Source organism: Bos grunniens, chromosome 19 (genome assembly GCF_055505025.1).
Source record: "Bos grunniens cultivar Pamir isolate PY7600 chromosome 19, Bosgru_T2T1.0, whole genome shotgun sequence".
In the NCBI taxonomy this organism is placed as follows: Eukaryota; Metazoa; Chordata; class Mammalia; order Artiodactyla; family Bovidae; genus Bos; species Bos grunniens.
The window spans coordinates 22,187,871-22,211,514 of record NC_141183.1 but is presented as its reverse complement, the minus strand read 5'-3'; the positions used below and the strand labels follow the sequence as shown (position 1 = coordinate 22,211,514).

Below are 23,644 nucleotides of genomic sequence, written 5' to 3'. Positions count from 1 at the left end.
ATCATGTGCTTAAGTTTTTAGCTTATTGAGTAAATATTCAGGAGATAAATTACTTGATGGTATGTCAAGGATACAGTATTTATCTTTTTTTCTTTGATTCATTTCACTAAAGCTTAATATTCTCTGGGTCCATCCACTTTGCTGAGAGAGATGGACTGTGAAGAACGCTGAGTGCCAAAGAATTGATGCTTTTGAACTGTGGTGTTGGAGAAGACTCTTGAGAGTCCCTTGGACTGCAAGGAGATCCAACCAGTCCATTCTGAAGGAGATCAGCCCTGGGATTTCTTTGGAAGGAATGATGCTGAAGCTGAAACTCCAGTACTTTGGCCACCTCATGCGAAGAGTTGAGTCATTGGAAAAGACTCTGATGCTGGGAGGGATTAGGGGCAGGAGGAGAAGAAGATGACAGAGGATGAGATGGCTGGATGACATCACTGACTCGATGGATGTGAGTCTGAGTGAACTCCGGGAGTTGGTGATGGACAGGGAGGCCTGGCGTGCTGCGATTCATGGGGCTGCAAAGAGTCGGACACGACTGAGCAACTGATCTGATCTGATCTGATAGTCACTCTTGGTAAAAACTCTCATCAAAAAAAGTTTCCACAGAGGGAACATATCTCAATATAGTAAAGGCCGTTTATGACAAATCCACACCTAACATCATACTCAACAGTGAAATGTTGAATATATTTCCTCTAAATTCAGGAACAAGACAAGGATGCCTGCTCTCACCGTTTTCTATTTAACACAGTACTGGAAGTCCTAGCCACAGCAATCAGATGAGAAAAAGAAACAAAAGGCATCCAAACTGGAAGAGAAGAAGTAAAGCTGTCACTATTTGTAGATGACATGATACCTGATACAGAAGACCCAAAAGTCTCCACTGATAAAGTAATAAAACTAATGAATGAATTCAATCAAGTTGCAGAATACAAGATTAATACACAGAAATCTGTTGTTTTTCTATATGCTAATAATAATCTATCAGAAAGAGAACATTAAAAAAAACAATTTAAAATCATACAGGTTTAATGTGACCCTTATCGAAATACCCATGACACTTTTCATAGAACTAGAACAAATAATCCTAAAGTTTATATGGAACCACGAAAGACCCAGAATTGCCAAGGCGATCTTGAGAAAAAAGAACAAAGCTGAAAGTGTCACTCTTCCTGACTTCAGACAATACTACAAAGCTATAGGAATCAAAATGGCATGGCTATGGCACAGAAAAACAGATACATAGATCAAAGAAACAAAATAGAGAGCCCAGAAATAAGCCTATGAACCTATGATCAATTAATCTGTCACAAAGGAGGCAAAAATATGCAGGGAAGAAATACTGTCTTTTTAATAAGTGGTGCTGGTAAAACTGAACAGGTTGGGTGGACATATTATATCATATCATGTAAAATATCATGTATTTTTTACATATCACATAAAAGAATGATATGAGAACATTTGCTCACACTATATACAAAAATAAACTCAAAATCACCTAAATGTAAGATCAGAAACTTTAAAATTTCTAGAAGAGAATATTGGCAGAACACTCTTTGGCATAAGCCAGTGTAATATTTTTTTTGGATCTGTGTCCTAAGGCAAAAGAAATAAAATCAAATACAAACCAATAAATAACTTAAATTTAAAAGATTTTGCACAACAAAGGAAAACATTGACAAAATGAAAAGACAACCTACCAAATGGAAAAAAAGTATTTGCTAGTGATACAACTGACAAGGTGTTTAACTCTTTTCCTTACATTTAGAATGACTTTCAAGGCCCACTTCAAAGATCACCTCCTTGTGAAGCCTTCTCTGATGCTTCCCCCAGGATACTCCCTTCTCGTTCCAAAGTGATCACTTCCTTTTTGAAATCCTGTTGCTGGTTCTTCTGTTTTCTCTGAAGTCTACATAACCAAGATGTTACTTTCCACAGTAATGCCTATCAAAATCACCTCTACAATTTCTGAGAGTTCCTGAGGCATTACTTTCTTGTGGTCCCACTTTTCTGTCTGGCTCCTGGGCTGAACTCCATCTTCCCTTGAATCAATCCAGACAGAAATCTGACTTCCTTCACTGGTTTTCATAGGAAAGATGATCTATACATGAGAATTTTGTGAGTTTGGTAATTTAATGGGAAAGGACAAAAAATAGAGTAATTTTCATAACTTCCTGACTAGATCTCTCCTCTCTGTTTTTTTTCTCACTCCCTTTATGGAGTAAAAAATGTTCCTTTCTTTGTTTCATGTGTAATTTATTTTACATCCTTCTCTGGGCTTTTGGGGTTGCCAACACACTTCTTCCCATGTGGATGTACCTGTTGAAAGTTCACTGTCCAGGTTCAATGCATGATACAGGGTGCTCGGGGCTGGTGCACTGGGATGACCCAGAGGGATGGGATGGGGAGGGAGGTGGGAGGGGGGTTCAGGATGGGGAACACAGGTAAACCCATGGCTGATTTGTGTCAATATATGGCAAAAACCACTACAATATTGTAAAGTAATTAGCCTGCCCCCAAAATAAAATAGATAAATAAAATAAAAAGATACAGCCAGGTTTGAAAAAAAAAAAAAAGTTCACTGTCAAGGGATACTGGCCACAAAAGTGTCTGCCCCTGAGACACAGGGAGTTTCTTCTATCAACTGCTAAGAGAATACAGTTTATCTTGTCATATTGTATGTAACTACTTTCACACATATGCTTTTTTCTTGTTGGATAGTAAAGTCCTCAAGAATAAGAACTAATTTTCCATCTTTCTGATCTTCTTAGTTCCTGCTTTAGAAGTGGTGGTCAATAAATTTTTACTGAAGAAATGACTAAATGATTACACTGTATATGACTTCAGTCCCTTTCAGAAGGAAACAAATGTATTTCTTTAAAATAGGCATCTTTGAATCAGAAGAAATTAACCCATTTTATGTGTAAGTGGACACAAAGACCATGATTTCTTTGCCCAGTATGTAACATTTATTAAGAAATTACAGAAGATACTGAATCACAGATATAATTTAAATAGCCAACAGGCAAAGGGGAGGATGGAATCAGATGCTGAAATATGGAAAAGTCTAGTCTCCTTCTTAGAAGCTGAACATTGGGTGAAGAGCTTCTATTCTCATCAGTGACATCTGAAGATGTCACTTAGCTATACTCTAGTGCCTTTGATGTTGCAAAAATTTGGGGACAAACAGAAGCTAGAAATAGATCATAAAGCAGGAGAAATAGGCTTGTGGACAGTTCAAAAGGATGAATTCCACAATATGTCAGCAATATTCAACCTTGTATGAAAATGAGAAATAGTATAACCAAAGCAATTTGATGATGAGCAGGTGGTATGCCGCGTCTGCCGTGGAAAGTCAAGATATTCATTGTAGAATGAAATCAGATAGAATTCATATACTTGGTAGTGCCCATAACAAAAACCCAAATGGGAGACTAAGAACTTGTTAGTTGTCCATGGATGGTTGAGGCGATAAATTGTTCAGAGATACTGTGTCCTGGGAAATTTTAAATGAGCAATGTGGCTTTTAGCAGGTGGGCTCACAGCAGATGGGCTCACAGATGGGCTCAATGCAGGTGGGCTGGCAGCAGCAGGCTGGGCGGCAGCAGGACTGTCCACAGTAGGATGGGCGGCAGCAGGAGGCCTGGGCATAGTACAGCTGGCAGCAGGATGGGGGTGTGCAGCTCACCACACAGCAGGGAGGCAGGCTGGTGCCCTCCACACGGCAGTCAGGGCGGCACCACCTGGTGCGGCTGCTCACAGCTCCGCTGCTACCCACCTGGCCATAGCCAATGCTGCCGCCAATGCTGCCACCAATGCCACAGCTGGTCTCACAGCCGCTGGTCTGGAGGCAGGTTGGCTGGCAGCAACTGGTCTGGCAGCAGGTTGGCTGGCAAAAGTTGGCACCACAGGTCCCACCAGTGGAGCAAGTGGGAAATCCACAGAAGCTGGTGGAGCAACAGGCCATGGTGTCGGGACTTGGGCTGAGAATTGCAATGCTTGGAGGATTTTGGGTGGTGACTTCTGTGTCAGGCCTTTTATATATGTGGGCCAGCAGCTATTTATAAAATTCTTAGCATATCTTCCTTGTTTTTGTATAAATTTGTTTTTCAGTGGTCCTCTGATTGGCTTACATTGAAATACCTATGATACATTATGGGCAGCAGTTTAGAAATTACTTCGTTTTATGGTTTCATTTGGACTCCTCATATTGGTCCTTTGCTCTTTGGAATAAGTTTGTGGTTTTCCATGTTCAAAGAGCCCTCCCATTTTTGTGCACGTCAACACCCTCATTTTGTAGAGGTAGTTATTCCATGTGCTTCTCTGTCCAGGTCTCTAAGGATAAGAGTAATTGTGCTGTTTTTAGCTATTTTTTTTTCCTCTTGAATATATAGACTGAATTCTCTTGAATTTAGAACATCAAGACATCCACTGAATTGAAAGGTACCTTTGGTCAGACATAATTAAAAGCTTCCAACTCATTTATTCCGACCTCAAATAAATAACCATCATTTTCCCTTTGATTTCAACCAATTTGAAATGTGTAAATATTACTTGTATTCCAGGCCAGAAATATATCCTTGTGAACCAAATGATATAGTATATAGAAAGATAACCAACACAGTGCTTTGCTTCTGGTAGAACCTTAATAAATGTTTACTGAATCTGCTTTTCAATGGGTGGAGTAAAAGGCATGATTCATGGGTGTCTATACCACTTATAAATGATTAAATAGAACTTTTAAGTTGTAGTGCCTCTCATGAAGCAGTCCTTATTATTGTCAAAAGAGAACATGAAAAGCTGACATCTTTTTGTATTTAATAGTTGAACTAAGTCTTAAGAAAAAGCATCGATAAGCTCTGACATTTTGTAGGGTGCACTGTATCTGCTTTATTCTTCTCTGAAATAAGTAATCTTGTGTGTGACCTATCACTGCCACCAACTGAAGGATAGAGGTGAGTGCTGGGAGCTTGTAATTGTCTCAAAAATATTGTTCTCAACGTGTTCTATGTTTTGTCCTATTGTGTTTTTTATATTGCGCTCACATACTTAAGAACTTAAAAATTAAATGGTAAGAGGTATTTTTTGTTCCAGATGTGTGTGCATTTATTGAGAACATTTTTCAGATTGGGTTGCAAAGTATACAATACATAGTTGTTTAAGATTTCTAATGAAAGTGTCTGACACATCCATTAGAATGGTGATGGCAGAACTCACTGGCTATCTCGGCAGCTATTTGTTCTATTCTCATCGAGACCATAGATACACCATAAAAATATAGTTAATGGCGGTTAGTGTTGGGTTTGAAACTTAGAGAACAATTTGGAAATCAGTGAATAGAATAGGCTAAGGTATAGGAACTGAACATAAATGATCTTGGAAAATAGATGGTATCTGATAGTATCTGGTTGATATTTTGAAATCTAGTTAATAGGTAATACAATTTCTTTAGATATGGGGCCTGCATGAAGGAGAACATCTAGTATATTAAGTAGAAGGAGATTAAAATATGATAGGATTACGTCTATAGCTTTGATCAATCTGAAAATGTTAGGTAAAAAGGGCTTGGTGGCTCAGAGGGTAAAGAGTCTGCCTGCAATGTGGGAGACCCAGGTTTGATCTCTGGATTGGCAAGATCCCCTGGAGAAGGAAATGGCAACCCACTCCAGTATTCTTGCCTGGAGAATCCCCATGGATAGAGGACTCTGGTGGGCTACAGTCCATAGGGTTGCAAAGAGTCAGACACGACTGAGTGACTTCACTTTCTTTCTTTTCACAACAGATTACATCAGGTAAGTATTTGAACAACTACAAAGATTATTTAATGCATAGAGCATTTTGCTAAGCAATAGATTTAAGTATAATGTAATTTGTATTTAAACTCTCTGGCTTAGACTTTATGTTCATGCCTTAGCATTACTGTCAAATTCAATCTTCTTGAACTCCAGCTAAAGGTGGATAAACTTGAAGGTAGAAGGAAGAAAATAACTCAGTTTGCTTTGCAAGTTTAAATATTTTATTTGAAATTAACAGGGGATATTGAAGGAGAAGGCAGGTCTGAAAATATGTGGGAATCAAGAGAGAGGAAAGAGATCAGAGATGTCACTGAAATGAAGAGCTACTCGAGTCTGGTACTCTGCCCAAGCAAGGCAGGAAATCCAGACACCGTGATTGAGGCGTTTTCAGTGCGCTATTGCAGAACATTCAAAAGTGTCCTAAGACTTTCATTTCTGAGCAGCTTAGAAACTTCGCGATATTTATAATCCAAGAAAAATTGAACGGTTCCTCAGAGATCAGCACAGGTTTGTTCTGCTTCCCCTTTCATTCTTAAGTAATCAGCAGCCTTGCTTTTAGCAGGTGCGCTCACAGCAGCTGGGCTCACAGATGGGCTCAATGCAGGTGGGCTGGCAGCAGCACGCTGGGCGGCAGCAGGACTGTCCACAGTAGGATGGGCGGCAGCAGGAAGCCTGGGCATAGTACAGCTGGCAGCAGGAGGGGGGTGTGCAGCTCACCACACAGCAGGGAGGCAGGCTGGTGCCCTCCACGCGGCAGTCAGGGCGGCACCACCTGGTGCGGCTGCTCACAGCTCCGCTGCTACCCACCTGGCCGTAGCCAATGCTGCCGCCAATGCTGCCGCCAATGCCACAGCCGGTCTCACAGCCGCTGGTCTGGAGGCAGGTTGGCTGGCAGCAGCTGGTCTGGATGGAGATTGGCTGGCAGCTACTGGTCTGGCGGCAGGTTGGCTGGCAGAGGCTGGAGCCACAGGTCCCAGCAGTGGAACAGATGGGAAATCCACAGAAGCTGGTGGAACAGCAGGCCATGGTGTCAGGAGTTGAGAGAGGAGGGTTGTTAAAAGAAGTTTTTGAGTTTTGGCTGCACCTTCTACATCTGTCCTTTTATATATCCTGTAGAGCCATGTCATTTTCCTAACGTTTAGCATTTTTCCTGGATACCATTGCAGAGTCAGTCTCTGATTGGCTAACATTTGAGTTGTTAAGAAGGTTATAAATAGCATTTTGAATAGCCTGCTTTTGTCATTGTTCAATTACATCTCATTATGTTTCTTCTTTGCCCTTTGGGTCAAGCCAAGGCTCATTATGGAAGTTGTGTGATAGATTAGACTTTGGCTAACCGTTGCCCTGGCTTGCTTTGTCATAAATGTCCTTCGATAACCTTTAGGCAGAGTTTGTCTAAACTGAACATCCCCTTCCTAAGTGGTCATTCAATTAAGGATCGTGATTTTGTAAACAATTTGTCTAGACTTGGAATGGCTACCATTAGTGTCATCAAAACACAAACTATCACCTGAGTCATCAACACTGAAAGAAGTATGCCTTTCTATGCTCCATTTGTTTTTTTTTTTTTAGATATAAAAATTAAAAATTGGACATAAATACAGCTTCAATTCTTTCCTCCGTATTAGTGAATTAGAATACAGGATCTATGCTCCGTTTGTGTCAGCTACGGGGTCCTCAGCTCTCTAGTATTCTTGTTATTAATGTACATATTCTCAACTGAAACCCTTCGTGACTTTTCCTGTAGATTGTTTTCTGACTCTGCTAATTTAAAAATAATAAGATAGTAATGAATACACATTTTAATAAGTCAAACAGTATGCAGACATATAAAGAAAAGTTAATGTTATTCTCCCTTTTCCCAAAACATAACACATCCCTCCCAAAACTAGTACTTCAGAGATAATCAATATTAACAGTTTTAGGGCACGCTCTGTCACATTTCTCCCTGCTTCTGCAAACATAAACCAGAGTATGCACATATATATCATTTAACTTAGTAGAGTTGGAGTCTCTTATATCTATTTATGCAATGCAAGAGACCTGCTTTTGATCCCTGGGCTGGGAAGATACCAACTCCAGTAATCTTGCCTGGAGAACTCCAAGGACAGAGGAGCCTGGCAGGCTACAGTCCATGGGGTTGCAAAGAGTTGATATGGCTGAACAACTAACACACTATACCTATTTATTATTAAAATTTTTAAATAAAATATACATAACATAAAATTTACCATCTTAACAAATTTTAGTAGTTCATTCTGCTAGTGTTCAGCATGTTCACATTGTTGTGCAGTCCATCTCCAGAACTCTTTTTGTCTTACAAAACGGAAACTCTGTATCCATTAAATACCCCTTCCCCATTCTCCCCTCCCCAAACTCTTGGCAGTCATTATCCTACTCTGTGTCTTGATGAATTTAACCACTCTTTGTACCTCATTTACGTTGAATCATACAGTATTTGTCCTTTTGTGGCTGGCTTATTTCACTAAGCATAATGTCCTCAAGATTGAGCCACCTTAAAGTGTGACAGAATTTCCTTCTTTTTTAAGGCTGAATAAGATTCCATTATATGCATATTCCACAATTTGTTTACCCATTCATCCATCAATGACACTTGGGCTGCTTCCATCTTTTAATTATTATAATTAATCATGCAGGAACATGAGTGTACAAATATCTCTTCAAGACCATGCTCTCAGTTTTTTTGGGTGTATACTTAGGAGTACAATTGCTAGATCATATGGTAATTCTATTTTTGATTTTTCCAGTAACTGCCATTTGCTTCCCATAGTGGGCATATCATTTACATTCCCACCAGCAGTGTACAAGGGTTCCAATTTTTCCATGTCTTGCCAATACTTTTTGAGTGTTTTAAGAATAGCCATTCAAATAGATGTGAGGTGGTATGTCATTGTGGTTTTGGTTTGCATTTTCCTGATTATCAATAATACTGGGCATCTTTTCATGTGTTTTTTTTTTTTTTTGCTATTTGTATATCTTCTTTGGAGTTACGTGGATTCATGTCCTTTGCCCAAATTTTGTTGTTGTTGTTTTAGAGTTGATGTTCCTTTTGTTGAGTTGTAGGGATTCTTTCTATATTCTGCAATCTATGATTTGCAAATATCTTCTCCCATTCTGTAGATTGCCCTTTCATTTTGTTAATTGCTATTGTTGTTCAGTCACTTAAGTTGTGTCTGACTCTTTGCATGTCCTTTGATGCAGAGAAGTTTTTAATTTTGATGTAGTTCAGTTTATTTTTAACTTTTGTTGCCTATTCTTTTGGTGTCATATGCAAGAAATCATCAAATGCAGTATCATGAAGTTTTTCCTCTGTGTTTTCTTTAGATAATTTTATAGTTTTAACTCTTATTTAAGTCTTTGATCCATTTTGAGTTAATTTTTGTAGAAGTTTTAAGATAAAGGTCCAACTTCATTCTTTTGCATGTTGACATCCAGTTTTCCCAACACCATTTGTGGAAAAGATTGTCCTTTCCTACTGAATGTTCTTGGCACCTCTCTTGCAAATCTTTTGACAATATAGATGAGGGTTATTTCTGGGCTCTCTGTTCTGTTTCATGTTTGTCTCTATGCCTGCTTTTGTGTCAGTACCATGCTGTTTTGACTACTCTAGCTTTGTAGTGTAGTTTGAAATCAGGGAGTAAGATGCCTCCAGCTTTGTTCTTCTTTCTCAAGATTGCTTTGGATATTCAGGGCCTTTTGTGGTTCCACACGGATTTTAGGATAGTTTGTTCTATCTCTGAGGAAAATGCCATTGACATTCTAATAAGGATTGCATTGATCTATAGATTGCTTTGGGTAGTATGGACATTTAAGCAATATGAATTCTTCCAGCCATGAGCATGGACTACCTTTAATTTATTTGTATCTTCTTTAGTTCCTTTCATTCACGTCTTACACTTTTCAGTGTACAAACCTTTCACCTCCTGGATAAGTTTATTCATAAGTATTTTATTCTCTTTGATGGTATTGTAAATGGGATTGTTTCTTGAATTTTTCTTTCTGACAGAATGTTGTTAGTGTATAAAAGTGCAAGAAACTTTATGTATTGATTTCATATCCAAAAACTTAACTAAATTTGTAACATATTTTTTTTGGTAGAATCTAAGATTTTCTGTTTATAATATCACATCATTTGCAAATAGAGACAATTGTAAATCTTATGACTTTTATTTCTTTTTCTTGCCTAGTTGCTCTGGTTATGCCTTCTAGTACTATGATTAAATAGAATAAGTGAAAGTGGACATCCTTCTCTTGCCCCTGATCTAGAAGAAAGGTTTCAGTTTTTCACTGTTAAGTATGATATTCGTGTGGGATTCTCATGCATGGCTTTTGTTGTGCTGAGGCAGTTTCCTTCTAGTTCTAGTTTGTTGAGTGTTTTCTTTTTATTATTACAAAAGGGTATTGAATTACCTCAAATACTTTTTCTGCATCTATTGAGATAACCAAATGTTCCCTCACTTAATTCTGTTATGTGATGTATTACATTGATTGATTTTCATATATTAAACCATATTTGTATCCTAGGACAAAATCTCATTTGGTCATTGTGTATAGTCTTTTTAAATGTGCTGTTGAATCCTGTTTGATAGTATTTCATTGAGATGTTTTGTGTCAGTATTCATCAGGGATATTGGTCTGTAACTTTCCTTTCTTGTATTTTCTTTGTCTGGCTTTGGTATTAGAATAATGCTGGTCTTGCAGAATGAATTCAGAAGAGTTCCTTTATCTTCAAGTTTTTGGAAGAATCTTAGGAGGACAAGTGCTTAATTTTTCCTTAAATGTTTTATAAAATTCACCAGTGAAAACTTCTGGCACCAGAATTTTCTTTGTTGAAAAATTTTATTATTGATTCCATCTCCTTATTAATTATACATCTGTTCAGATTTTCTATTTATTCATGATTAAGTTTCAGTGGGTTGTGTGCTTCTAGAAATTTATCCATTTCATCTTGATTGTACATATTATTCATTTAAGTAGCATGTAATATTCCAGAGTACGATCATACAACACTTTATTCAATCACCCCCCTATTGCTAAACCCTCAATTTTTTTTAGTTTGTGCTTTTTATGGGGATTAACCTCTCCTGGATTTGATCATATTTCCTAACATGGTATAAGAAGAATAGCATGGAATATCACAGTCAGATTAGAATCTTTTGTGCAACACTCAATGAAGAAAAAGAGATGTTTGCTGTATCAAATGTATATATTTTATTAGATCTTGGTATATTATTCCCTTTTCATAAGAAGTGCAATTTGCAAAATGGTGGAGTTTAGGAGGTGAATGTATCTGAGAAGGAGAGATGGTTCTTCCTCAGCCTTGGCAGCAATGAGCTGTGAAGAGGAGGCTTGCTGAAGGTCAATCCTGACTCAAACTGGTTTTCCCATTTATTGGGTCATATTTGTATTTTGGTCAGCTTAGAGGAGAAATCAACATCTTTCTAGTATTGAATGGAATCAGATAAGTCTATGAAGCCCAAATATTTGGTAACCCCTCATAAAATTTTGATTAAAGTTCAAGAACTTGTTAACAATTCAAGAATGGTGGAAGAGATAATTACTTCATGGACTGAGCTGGAAGTTGAACTTTCAAGTTGAAAATCAGCAACCTGGCTTTTAGCAGGTGGGCTCACAGCAGATGGGCTCACAGATGGGCTCAATGCAGGTGGGCTGGCAGCAGCAGGCTGGGCGGCAGCAGGACTGTCCACAGTAGGATGGGCGGCAGCAGGAGGCCTGGGCATAGTACAGCTGGCAGCAGGAGGGGGGTGTGCAGCTCACCACACAGCAGGGAGGCAGGCTGGTGCCCTCCACACGGCAGTCAGGGCGGCACCACCTGGTGCGGCTGCTCACAGCTCCGCTGCCACCCACCTGGCCGTAGCCAGTGCTGCCGCCAATGCTGCCACCAATGCCACAGCCGGTCTCACAGCCGCTGGTCTGGAGGCAGGTTGGCTGGCAGCAGCTGGTCTGGATGGAGATTGGTTGGCAGCAGCTGGTTTGGATGGAAGTTGGCTGGCAGCAGCTGGTCTGGCAGCAGGTTGGCTGGCTGCAGCTGGAGCCACAGGTCCCAGCAGTGGAACAGATGGGAAATCCACAGAAACTGGTGGAACAGCAAGCCATGGTGTCAGAGGTTAGGTTGAGAGGAGGGTTGTTAAGACAAGTTTTGAGTTTTGATGGACACTCCCACAGTGGGCCTTTTATAAGCCTCGGCCAGCTGCTATTTGCATAATTCTTAATGTCCCTTCCTTGTTTGTTTTAAAACAACTTGTCTCTGAATGGTAATTGGCCTGTCCCTGAGTTATTTGTTCTTCTCTGAAAGCTTTGAAAGTTAGTTTTATTTGGTCTTCAATTAGAATTTTTCACCATGGTCAAGTAGTCATTAGCATTCACTGAGTACATAACCCATAATTCCACATATTTGTTAAAATATGCTCATTGCTCAAAGAATAATTGAGTGATGCTTCACCTTTAAAGGAAGTGTCAATATTACTCAGTGTTGATCCTTATAATTGAGCTCTTGGGTCTCATATGACAGTTTAATTCCCAGCCAAGTGGCCTCCAATCTTCATCTTGGCAGTGAAGTTAGTCAGAAAGAAAAAGATTCTGTCTTTAAGACTAGAAAATGTGGATGATTTACCACTGATAATATTTTTGGAGCATTTATTATATGCCCAAGTGGTTCTGAAACTGCATGTATCAGTTCATTCATTCTTCATAGCAATTCTATAGTGGAGGTACCGTTGCTATTCCCATCATCCAGGTGATAAAACCAAGTCACAGAGTAAGTAATTTGTCCAAGTTCACACTAAGAAGTGCTTAATCTGAAATTTGAATCCACACCATGGGCTTCCAGACTAAACTAATTTTTAAAAATATTTTGGCCATACCATGCAGCAAGTGGGATCTTAGTTCCCCAACCAGGGATAAAACCCATTCTTTCTGTAATGGAAGCACAGTCTTAAGCAGTGGACTGCCAGGGAGGTCCCCACACTAAAGTCTTTTTACCACTATAGTCAATTTGTTCTTTCCTAGCTAAGCCATTGTCCTAGGGAACATCAAAGAGTGAGTGACAAGATGTGACAGTCTGACCACTTTCTTAGGCATTTTTTAGGGTGAAGGGAAGAAAGAGAAACCGTAGGGTAAGTAGTAATGCTCTTCAGTAGAGACTTCTCTGGAGATTTTATTTTTTAACTATACAAAAGCACACTTCAAGGAAATAACAACTGCTAAAAAGTTAACTGACTTGATTTGTGACTTGAATCTTTGATTTTAGGATTTTCTATAGATTTCAATGTTCTTAACTGCATAAAATCATACTCTTAAAAATTTTTTTTAATTTAAATTTTGTATCAGAGTATAGTTGACTTACAATGTTGTATATCAGAGTATAGTTGACTTACTATATATATATATATATATATATAAAGATTCTTTTCCCATTTAGGTTATTATTGAGTATTGAGCAGAGTTCCCTGTGCTATACAGCAGGTCCTTGGTTTTTTTAAGTAAACCTTTTATTTTGTATTGGAGCATAGCCATTTAACAATGGTGTGATAGTTTCAGACGGACAGTAAAGGGACTCAACCATACATATACATGTATCCATTCTCCCACAAACTCCTTCCCATCCAGGCTTCTACAAAACATCGAGCAGTTCTCTGCGCTATACAGCAGGTCCTTGTTGGTTATTTTGTAATGTGTATATATGTTAATCCCAAACTCCTAATTTATACATCTCCCCCACCTTTCCCCTTTGGTAACCATAAGAAAAACCACACTCAATACATTAATCCTGGAGTATGTAGCATACTATAATGCATTAGAGCTTCAGTGTGTAGTTTATTTCAGATGTTAGAGAGTAATCCAGTTAGCTATAAAGTTTGTATAACTGTACAATTTGAATGAGGCAATTGATAAGGTAAAGATAAAGGTTTTGTTTAGGGACAGCGAAAGGTAATCTGGACTTATGAGGCTTAAACCAGAACAATAAATGTTTGTTGTGCCTCTCCAGGAATGACGGCTTTGAGTTTATGCCTTAACTCTTCCTTAGTCTGAATTAAGTATTTTCAAATCCCACATTGAATTTGATATATTTCTTTGTGACTATTTTGCTTTTTTTCCCTTGCTGCTGCTAACTGCTGCTGCTAAGTCGCTTCAGTTGTGTCCAACTCTGTGTGACCCCAGAGACGGCAGCCCACCAGGCTCCCCCGTCCCTGGGATTCTCTAAGCAAGAACACTGGAGTGGGTTGCCATTTCCTTCTCCAATGCACGAAAGTGAAAAGTGAAAGTGAAGTTACTCAGTTGTGTTGGACTCTTAGAGACCCCATGGACTGAAGCCTGCCAGGCTCCTCCGTCCATGGGATTTTCCAGGCAAAAGAGTACTGGAGTTTTCTCCTTAAGCAAATCTATATAACATAGACTCTTTGATTAGCTGTTTTTTTCACCTTGGATGTTTGTAATATGCTAATTGTAATAATTGTCATTATTATGATCTCACCAGCTATTTAACTCAGCAGAATCTTTGATACTAAAAGTATTTCTCTCCCCTTGCAAAAAGTTTAGATGTTTGAAGAGCTGAAATGCAGGGCGCTGGAGACAGTAGCATTGCATATCAGCCTTCCATTTCTGTACTTTTCTACTGTGGCACTATTTGCAACATCTCTCTCAGTGCAAAATTTAGCTCAATTTTCATGTTTCTGTCTTTAGTTACCTTTACAGAATTAAGAGTAAGATGTATTAGTCAGTGTTTACTAGAGAAACAAAAGTGGTTAGATAGATATAAATATGTAGAAAGGGATTTATTAGGCAATTTTGGGAGCTGAGAAGTCTTATGATCTGCTGTCTATAAGCTGAAGACCCAGGAAAGTCAGTATTATAATTTCAGTTCAAACTTGAAGGCCTGAGAACCAGGGGAGCCAATGGTATAAGTTCCAGTTCAAGTCCAAAGCCTGCAGAGTCAGGGCCCCATGCCCAAGGGCTGGAGAAGATGGGTGTGTGCAGGCAAGAGAGAGTACCCTTCTTGGTCTATTCAGGCCTTCAACAAATGGGACAGTGCCTACTGATATTGGTGATAGGCAATCTTTACTCAATCCATCAATTCAAATGCCAATCTCTTCAGAAATACCCACCATAGACATACCCAGAAATGTTTTATCAGCTATTTAGGGATTCCTTGGCTGTCAAAGTTGCTACATAAGATTAACCATTGCAAGATATGGCACTTAAATTTGAGAATTCTACTGTTCTGCTACAGAATGAAAACTAATCTGACCATTTCTTCACCCCCTCTAAATAAATCAAGAAAATAAAGTTTAATCAGAATCTTTCTTCCTACCACTTAAACCCATTTCTTCCTGATTAGTTTTCATAGAAATAGACTAAGAAGTTGTAATCATTTGTGATGCTTCCCTATGTAAATTTTCTATCCTGGGTACCCCTATCTGTAGTCTTCTTTGGGAAAAAAAATCCCAGGTCCTTGATCATTAACACTTTTTTATTGCTGTGCTTATCCTCTTTGGTTCTGATTACTTCACTGAAGCTATGGGGCCCAGACAATACCAGAATCATAAATGTGTGATCATTACGCATAAAATGTGTTTGTCTGTTATGCTTCAATGTTGGCCTTTGTTCACAGATATTAAAGTTTTGAGTTGTTATTCTTTAAGATGTTAGGGTTCCAGTTTTCTAGTTAAAGTTTAAGGGGTTCTTTCCAATTTCTTAAACTCAGTTTTTAAATTCAGTTGCATCTACCTTTCTTAGACTCCTCAGACGTAAGACATGGTTGAAGTACCAGCCAAATGAACAGTCAGTCCTGCCTGGGATTCTGGGTTTCTAGCCTCCCATTCCAGTGACCAAGACTAGATAACACATAAACTTCAAGGACCTTGTCTCATCCCCAACTTGTGGCTCAGCCAGTAAAGAATCTGCTTGCAATGTGGTAGACCTGGGTTTGACCCCTGTGTTGAGAAAATCCCCTGGAGAACAGAATGGCTACCGAAGCCAGTATTCTTCCCTGGAGAATTCCATGGACAGAGGAGCATGATGGACTATAGTCCATGATGTCACAAAGAGTAGGACAAGACCAAGTGACTAACACACACAAACAAGACCCTTCTCTTCTCTCCTCAGTGCCAACGAGCTCTTTTTTGTGCTTTGAAGCTGAAAGTGAAAGTGAAGTCGCTCAGTCGTATCCGACTCTTTGCGATCCCATGGATTGTAGCCTGTCATGCTCCTCCGTCCATGGGATTTTCCAGGCAAGAGTGCTGGAATGGATTGCCATTTCTTTCTCCAGGGGATCTTCCTGACCCAGAAATCTAGCCCGGGTCTCCTGCATCACAGGCAGACGCTTTACCATCTGAGCCACCAGGGAAGCTGAGGTCCTTCTAAATGAAAGGTGAATCCAACCTAAATCTTACCAACCTGATGGGAGACAAGAGAGTGGTATTTGAGTGGGTAGAGTGATGACCACATTTTGGAGCCACTGTGTCTGAGTGTGTAGGTTGTGTCCAGATGAAGGACTTTGCCTACTCAGAGGAAGTAGATACTTTACACAGAACTGTGTCTCAACAACATGTGTATTCCTCATTGTGTCTACCTCAAGGTGGTGCCTTTTTCTAATTCTTGAAATATGCACTAATGGAGACCCCATCTCTTTGATTAATTGAGGTGAAATTCACATAATATACAATGAAATGTTTTAAAGTGTACAAATGAGTGGTATTTAGTGCATTCATAATGTTGTGTAACCACCACATCTCTCTCCAGTTTCAAAACTTCTTCATCCTCCAGAAGAACATCTAATAACCCTTAGGTAAACATTCCTAAAATTTGGTGCTGGGGAAGACTCTTGAGAGTTCCATGGACTACAAGGATATCAAACCAGTCAATCCTAAAGGAAATCAACCCTGAATATTCATTGGAAGGACAGATGCTGAAGCTGAAGCCCCAATACTTTGGCCACCTGATGCAAAGAACTGACTCATTAGAAAAGACCCTGATGCTGGGAAAGATTGAGGGCAAGAGGAGAAGTGGGCAACAGAGGATGAAATGTTGGATGGCATCACTGACTCAATGGACGTGAATTTGAACAAGCTCAGGAAGATAGTGAAGGACAGAGAAGCCTAGCCTGCTTCAGTTTATGGGTCACAAAGAGTCAGACACGACTTAGTGACTGAACAACAACAGCAACAAATCATTCCCATTCTCCTCTGCCTCCAGCTATTGACTCACCACTTTGATTTTATGACCAAAGAATTCATCCTTTAGCACAGAAGTTCCATTAAGTGTCTTTTATTTCATCTTTGCTTCATTCTGGAACGCTCCTTGGAGGTTAGCATGAGGATGGTGGATACCAACTTCGTGTTCATATAAACCCAGCCCTGCAATGGACATTTATTTTCTGCTTCACAATACAGGAGGGAATTGTGTAGGTATTATAAAACACATCAGTTGTAATTCCCTTTCCTCACTTTCCAAAGAATATTTTGAGGAGTACTAGAGTTAACTGATAACAGGATGTTCAGAGTCAGTCAGTTCAGTCGCCCAGTTGTGTCCAACTCTTTTCGACCCCATGGATGGCAGCACACCAGGCTTTCCTGTCCATAATCAACTCCTGGAGCTTGCCTAAACTCATGTCTATCAAGTCGGTGATTCCATCCAACCATCTCATCCTCTGTTATCCCCTTCTTCTCCTGCCTTCAATCCTTCCCTGCATCAGGGTCTTTTCCAGTGAGTCAGTTCTTCGCATCAGGTGGCCAAAGTATTGGAACTTCAGCTTCAACAGTTGGTAGTAAATGACTCAAGGATTCTCCAGGAACCACAGAGTGATGGTTATAGAGATTCCTTTATTATAGGACATCTCAGTCCTTTTAATTTTCTAAGGTGCTGTATATACCTTCCATATGTTGATAACACATGCAACACTATTTGACCATTGAATATTTTTTCCCCTTTGGGCATCTGAAGGGACTAATTATCAATGTGTCACTTATTTAGGAAATGATCTAATATCCTATGCCAGTAAGGGACATTGCAAGAAATAAAATTCAATTGTATCATTCTCCAGGTTAGAAACAGGGCCCTGGACTTGTTCAAGAGCTCATGGATTGTGGGTTACAAAGTGGGGACTAGGGTTCAGGATGCCTTACACCTTGTGCTGTGCTGTGCTTAGTTGCTCTGTCACGTCCAACTCTTTGCAACCCCGTGGACTCTAGCCCACCAGGCTCCTGTGTCCATGGGGATTCTCCAGGCAAGAATACTGGAGTGGTTGCCATGCCCTCCTCCAGGGGATCTTCCCAACCCAGGGATCAAACCCAGGTCTTTCACAATGCAGGCAGATTTTTTATTGTCAGAGCCACCACAAAAGCTTAATAATACTGGAGAGGATAACCTGTCCCTTCTCCAGGGGATCCTCCTGACCCAGGAATCAGACCCAGGGGTCTTCTGCATTGCAAGCAGATTCTATACCAGCTGAGCTACCAGGGAAGCCCACACCTTATGCTAATAACTGTCTTTCCAATTATGTATTGCTTTTATATCCTTGATGATTTAAAGAATTGTCCACAGAATCATATATGAATGAACTGAATATTTTTGGTGACACCTCAAGAAGCCAAATGACATAAAATTGGTATTCTGGGATACCTAACCCATTAATTGGCATACTTGAGGACTTCAGGGAATAGTGTCTAAATACTGATGTATTCTTTTAATCATATATTTTGACTGTAGATAGACAAGGAAAACCACCTTTTAAAGGCCACTGCTAAAAGCACAATAATAAAGAAAAACCACAGCACTACACTACATTTATTGACATTTTGAGAAATCCCAGTACCCCAATATCAATAACAGATACCAAAGAAAAGAAAGCTCCAACAATGACTTCATCACTGAAGAATGAAAAATTTTATTAAATCCAAAGGCCGATGAGTCGTTGAAACATTTCAGAAGATATTTATAGTAAAGTATTACACATTTCTTTTCACACTGTAGGACTTCTGTTCATATCCAGATCTATGAAATATTTTTGGTTTTTTATTATAAATCAATTTCCATGTTAGGAAAATTATGTAGCCTTTGACATGAGGTGGTAGACTGGGTTATGGGTGCTAGTGGTTAGAAGTTTGTTGGGACTCTACACTGGCTAACTTTGAAGTGCCATTGTCTTAGGATTTCCATCAGAAGGTTTTTAACAGGTGGGTTGGCAGCAGGTGGGCTCACAGATGGGCTCAATGCAGGTGGGCTGGCAGCAGCAGGCTGGGCGGCAGCAGGACTGTCCACAGTAGGATGGGCGGCAGCAGGAGGCCTGGGCATAGTACAGCTGGCAGCAGGAGGGGGATGTGCAGCTCACCACACAGCAGGGAGGCAGGCTGGTGCCCTCCACACGGCAGTCAGGGCGGCACCACCTGGTGCGGCTGCTCACAGCTCTGCTGCTACCTACCTGGCCGTAGCCAGTGCTGCCACCAATGCCACAGCCGGTCTCACAGCCACTGGTCTGGAGGCAGGTTGGCTGGCAGCAGCTGGTCTGACTGCAGGTTGATTGGCAGCAGCTGGAGCCACAGGTCCCAGCAGTGGAACAGATGGGAAAGCCACAGAAGCTAGTAGAACAGCAGGCCATGGTGTCAGGGGTTAGGCTGAGAGCTGGGATGCTTGGAGAAGTTTCTGAGTTTGGTCTGCTTGTTCCACTCAGGCCTTTTATAGAGTTTTGCCACTTCCTGTTTTTGTGATGGACAGCATTTTTATCTTATTACTCTTTCAAACAATCTTTTCCAGGGCCCTCTGATTGTTGAAATAATGAGTTATTTTAAATATATCTCCAAAATGGATTTTCCTTATTGCTCAGCTAATACTCACCAAACGTGTTTGTCTTTGGTAAAAATACTGATGTTTTGTTTTCAAATAATGCTGTAATTTCTCTTCAAGTCTCAGCCTTTGTTTTATGCTTATGATTACATCACTGTCACTCATAAGACAATGTGACTATGGGATCATATTTTCCAAACCTTCAGTCTCCAGAATAAAATTATTAACCATTGATTGTCCTGTGTCTAAGCCTTCCTACTTTTTTTAGGTAATTGAAATTATAGTTTCTACAAGCAGTCACATAGAAACTGATAAACTCCACATTCATAGGAATTCATAGATCTTTCCAGAAACTGGATCTCTCCAATTTCTATGATCTCTCTTGAACTTCACACATTCAGACTTGATGAAACACTTATCACTGAGGAGAGTATGAAATCTCCATCCCAATTTACTGTATTTTGTTGTTAATATTAATAACACAAATTTAAAAGAAGGACTAAAATTCATACCCACTAATTAGGAAAAAAAGTCACAAAAATTTTATGTGTAACTGACATTTCTCTCTGAAGGATAAGAATCACTTCTCTATGGATTATCTGAGCAGTATTTATTTCTCAAAAGTGGGATTCATTTTCAATTTATGTCATTTTTTATGTAACTACAACTTGTTTCCTATGAAAGGATGGTATTAGACCAAAGAGCATGAGGATTGAATTTAGGAAAGAGAACCAATAAAATAAGAAGCAGAAGCTAGGGAACACTTTTTTTGGATCACAGTCTTATAAGGCAGATTAGAGTTGGACACTACTTAATGACTGAACAACTACAACGAAGGGAATGGATGATCAAGTGTCATTCAGTAGATACAAGTGCAAAGAGATCAAGATAAATTTCAGCAAAACAAAGGTCAAAACAATTCTTGGTGGTTTCCAAAAGTACGCGATTTTCCATTAGAATTTTGGAGTTATACAGGAGAAAATGAAAAAAGTGGTGGTCAAAAGCATACGTTATTGCTACTTGTGGTAGGTTTGTTCTTGCCTTCCAACCCTGAGTAGAAGCACATAGTTAGCTTTTATGAGGTGGAGGTTTGGTTTGTACAGCGATAGAATTACAGTAAAGAGTGATTCATGGCAGCGTCAATAAAGATGTCCTCATCATGGTAACCATGACTGCAGGTGTGATGTTAAAGGATGGTTAGGGGAATCACTGAATGTTAGAGATCAAAAACTTAATATATCATTTTGTCCAACCATTTAATTTTATAGGTTTGGAAACTGACATCATTCTTTTTATAAATAGCACGTGTTTATTGAATACTATTATGCCTGGGGCACTGAAGGATTATGTAGAAGGGAAGACCCAATCTGCTGCCTCATATCTTATTCTAGTGCACAAATTGGCATAGTACCAATAAGCCAGAGTTGAACATAGGAACAGGATGTTCCTATGGAGATGCAGACCAGAGAACAGACTTGTGGACCCAGTGGGCAAAGGAGAGGTTTGGACAAATAGAGAGAGTAGCATTGAAACACATATATTACCATATGTAAAACAGATAGCCAGTGGGAATATGCTGTATGTCACAGGGAGCTCAAACTTGGTGCTCTGGGACTGTCTAGAGAGGAGGGATGGGGTGGGAAGTGAGAAGGAGGTTAAAGAGGGAGAGGACATACATGGGCCTATGGCTGATTCATGTTGATGTATGGCAGAAACCAACACAATATTGCAAAGAAATTATCCTCCAATTAAAAATAAATAAATCTGAAAAAAGATTGATGTTGTGAAACAGAAAAAAAGAAGGAAACATTCAGCCTCAAGGTTCTAAATTGAAATATTAATGTTGTGGTGTGAACTATTTCTAATTTCCTCTCAGCATCAGTTGATATTAGAATGCTATGGAGTTTAGGATTGACTGCACTTTGGAGAGGCTGAGAGCTTGCTCCATTCACACAGCCAGTACACAGCCAGAAGAGATGGGTATAAAACTTCTATTCCTCATTCCTAGATCAGTTCATTTTATTTTAAACTGTGTTGCTTTCCAGGATCAATTAAAGTTAGTAAAACTCACTGTCTTCTCTGTTTTCTTCTAACATTTCTGTGTGGTTTTAAACACACAGCAAGTAAGTATAAATATTTAAAAATCGTTTTAAGCATCTTCTGACCAGAAGAGTTTCCCATAGATCTGCAATTTCTAAGTATTTTATTCCTAGTTGTTTCTTGTTTCCTAAATTCAGATTGGTTCATTCTCCACCTGGGTTTCTATGTCTGCCATATTCTTTGTGTCTTTTTTATTCCATGGTAATATCTCAGTTAACTCTTACTGTGTATCACTTAGACCATGGCAGTGGTCTCTTGATTGCTTCTGTATAGTCATTATTATGTCTAGCCTTTGGCCCTTTGTTTTTATAAACATCTACCACAGAAATCATCCTTATGCCCACCTCCTGCCATCCATTCCCCTGCCCTAAGGCTTTCAACAGTTCTTTGTGTTTGTTGAATAAATGGCATATTCCTTTGGCTAGTTCTAAAAGCACACCAACTTTCTAAAATGAGTTTCCATTATTACTTTACCTATATCCCACTCTAATCATCTCTGAACAACTTCTCTATACCTTTGTCAATACTGTTTGCATTATTGAAAATGCCATCTTCCCTGAGATCTGGACACCTAAATCTTAACTCATATGAAATGTTAGCTTCTTTTTCAATCTTTCTTGTTCTCCCCAATCGATAGCAACTTCTCTGTTGACAGTGTGTTGTACATTTTCATATTCTAATCATTGGTTAATTACTGTGAGTTTGTTTCATCTCCTGGAAATTCCTTGAATAGGGTGACATTAACCCAACTTTAATACAGTCTATGGTTTGCAGACAGTAGGCAATCAGTCTATTTTTGTTATGCTTACATTTAATGCAAAAAATAGAATGAATAAGTAAAACCAAAGTTGAGTTTGCTGGGCCAAAAAAGAGAAGTTTATTAGAAAACCAAAATGCTGCAAGACTTAAGATCTAAGAACGGGAGAAGGAAGTTGTTACTATTACTTGAGAACAGCCCAAGCCTTAATAGATGAGCCTGCATCTCCAGTTCCTAGTTGATGTGAGGTCTTAAGGGCTCAGGGCAAGAGGTTTGTTAGGTAGAGAAATGGGGGCAGAACTTTTTCAGACGGCTGGTTGCTTGCTCTGCGCAGGCAGTGCACTGCTCAGCAGGTGCGGCAGGTGGTGCGGCAGGGGGCGGGCCGGCAGCAGGTGGGCCGGCAGCACGGGGACTGCACAGAGATGGGCTGGCAGCACGTGGTGGCCCAGCAGCAGGGGCGGCAGACCACGGCCTGGCAGGACGTGGGGCAGCAGGTGATGGGGCGGCAGCAGCCCTCCTGCAGGCTGCAGGGGTCGCAGCAGACCGGGCGGCGGCAGGGCTCGCAGATGGGGCGCGTGCAGCGGGGCACGCAGGTCACGGGGCGGCTCACGGTGGTCTGGCAGGACACTGGGCGGCAGCAGCAGGGGTCGCGGTAGCAGCAGGGCTGGAGGCAGCCTCTACCACAGCTGAAGGAGGAGAAGGTGGGGCCGCAGCAGGAGACGGTCATGGTGGTGTGTGGGGCCGAGTGGGGTTGAGGTGGTGAGAGGAGTTGAGTGTTCTCAGCTGTGAGTGTCTTCCTCCTGCTCTGGGCCCTTTATATACCCTGGCCAGGAGATGATGACGCCTCTTGTTTATTGTTTGCTCAATTAAATAGAAATTTGTTTTGACTAATGGTTGCATTGTTGGTAACATACTCATAATCTCATTAAAGAACATCTGTTGCGTCCCTAAATATGGATGTATTCATGCTGTTCATCATCAAAATCTAAATACTCTGGAACATTGGAGGTGAAGCAGCTCTTGATGCTTATTTTGAGTAGATGGCATCTGACAAAACCTGGGCAAAATGGTGCTGAAGGGGCTACAATTTTTAAAGACATTAAAGGCATAAGAGTTTCTAGACCACTGACTAGATCCTACCCTTGACCCCCAAGAGATTCCCAGAAAAGCC

General features: G+C 40.1%; 2 protein-coding genes and 3 pseudogenes across 5 annotated transcripts; all 5 read right to left on the bottom strand.

The window, feature by feature from the left end:
* Positions 1-2,946: 2,946 nt before the first annotated feature.
* On the bottom strand, positions 2,947-4,009 carry LOC147351659 (keratin, high-sulfur matrix protein, B2A pseudogene; annotated as a pseudogene). Its single transcript, XR_015148412.1, has one exon. The product of XR_015148412.1 is annotated as a keratin, high-sulfur matrix protein, B2A pseudogene (transcript).
* A 2,341-nt stretch (positions 4,010-6,350) lies between these two features.
* Positions 6,351-6,821, bottom strand: LOC147351658 (keratin, high-sulfur matrix protein, B2A pseudogene; annotated as a pseudogene).
* Positions 6,822-11,432: 4,611 nt separating this feature from the next.
* LOC147351657 (keratin, high-sulfur matrix protein, B2A) lies at positions 11,433-11,933 on the bottom strand. 2 transcript variants are annotated; one of them, XM_086357749.1, is made up of 2 exons: positions 11,818-11,933; positions 11,433-11,742 (listed from the first exon to the last, which is right to left on the bottom strand). In XM_086357749.1, exons 1-2 carry the CDS (start codon positions 11,931-11,933, stop codon positions 11,433-11,435), a joined length of 426 nt encoding a protein of 141 aa, XP_086213875.1. The 2 variants fall into 2 exon arrangements, with proteins under 2 accessions (XP_086213875.1, XP_086213874.1); XM_086357748.1 differs by having other exon boundaries at positions 11,433-11,933.
* Positions 11,934-18,809: 6,876 nt separating this feature from the next.
* LOC147351656 (keratin, high-sulfur matrix protein, B2A pseudogene) lies at positions 18,810-19,845 on the bottom strand (annotated as a pseudogene). Its single transcript, XR_015147614.1, has one exon. The product of XR_015147614.1 is annotated as a keratin, high-sulfur matrix protein, B2A pseudogene (transcript).
* Positions 19,846-22,569: 2,724 nt separating this feature from the next.
* KRTAP2-1 (keratin associated protein 2-1) lies at positions 22,570-23,267 on the bottom strand. Its single transcript, XM_086357750.1, has one exon. It carries the CDS (start codon positions 23,198-23,200, stop codon positions 22,820-22,822), a length of 381 nt encoding a protein of 126 aa, XP_086213876.1. The 5' UTR covers positions 23,201-23,267; the 3' UTR covers positions 22,570-22,819.
* Positions 23,268-23,644: the final 377 nt, after the last annotated feature.

Bases quoted from the DNA above. Each gene is read 5' to 3' on its own strand.
- LOC147351657 (XM_086357748.1), bottom strand. From the start codon at position 11,933: ATGGCTTGCTGTTCCACCAGTTTCTGTGGATTTCCCATCTGTTCCACT.
- KRTAP2-1 (XM_086357750.1), bottom strand. From the start codon at position 23,200: ATGACCGTCTCCTGCTGCGGCCCCACCTTCTCCTCCTTCAGCTGTGGT.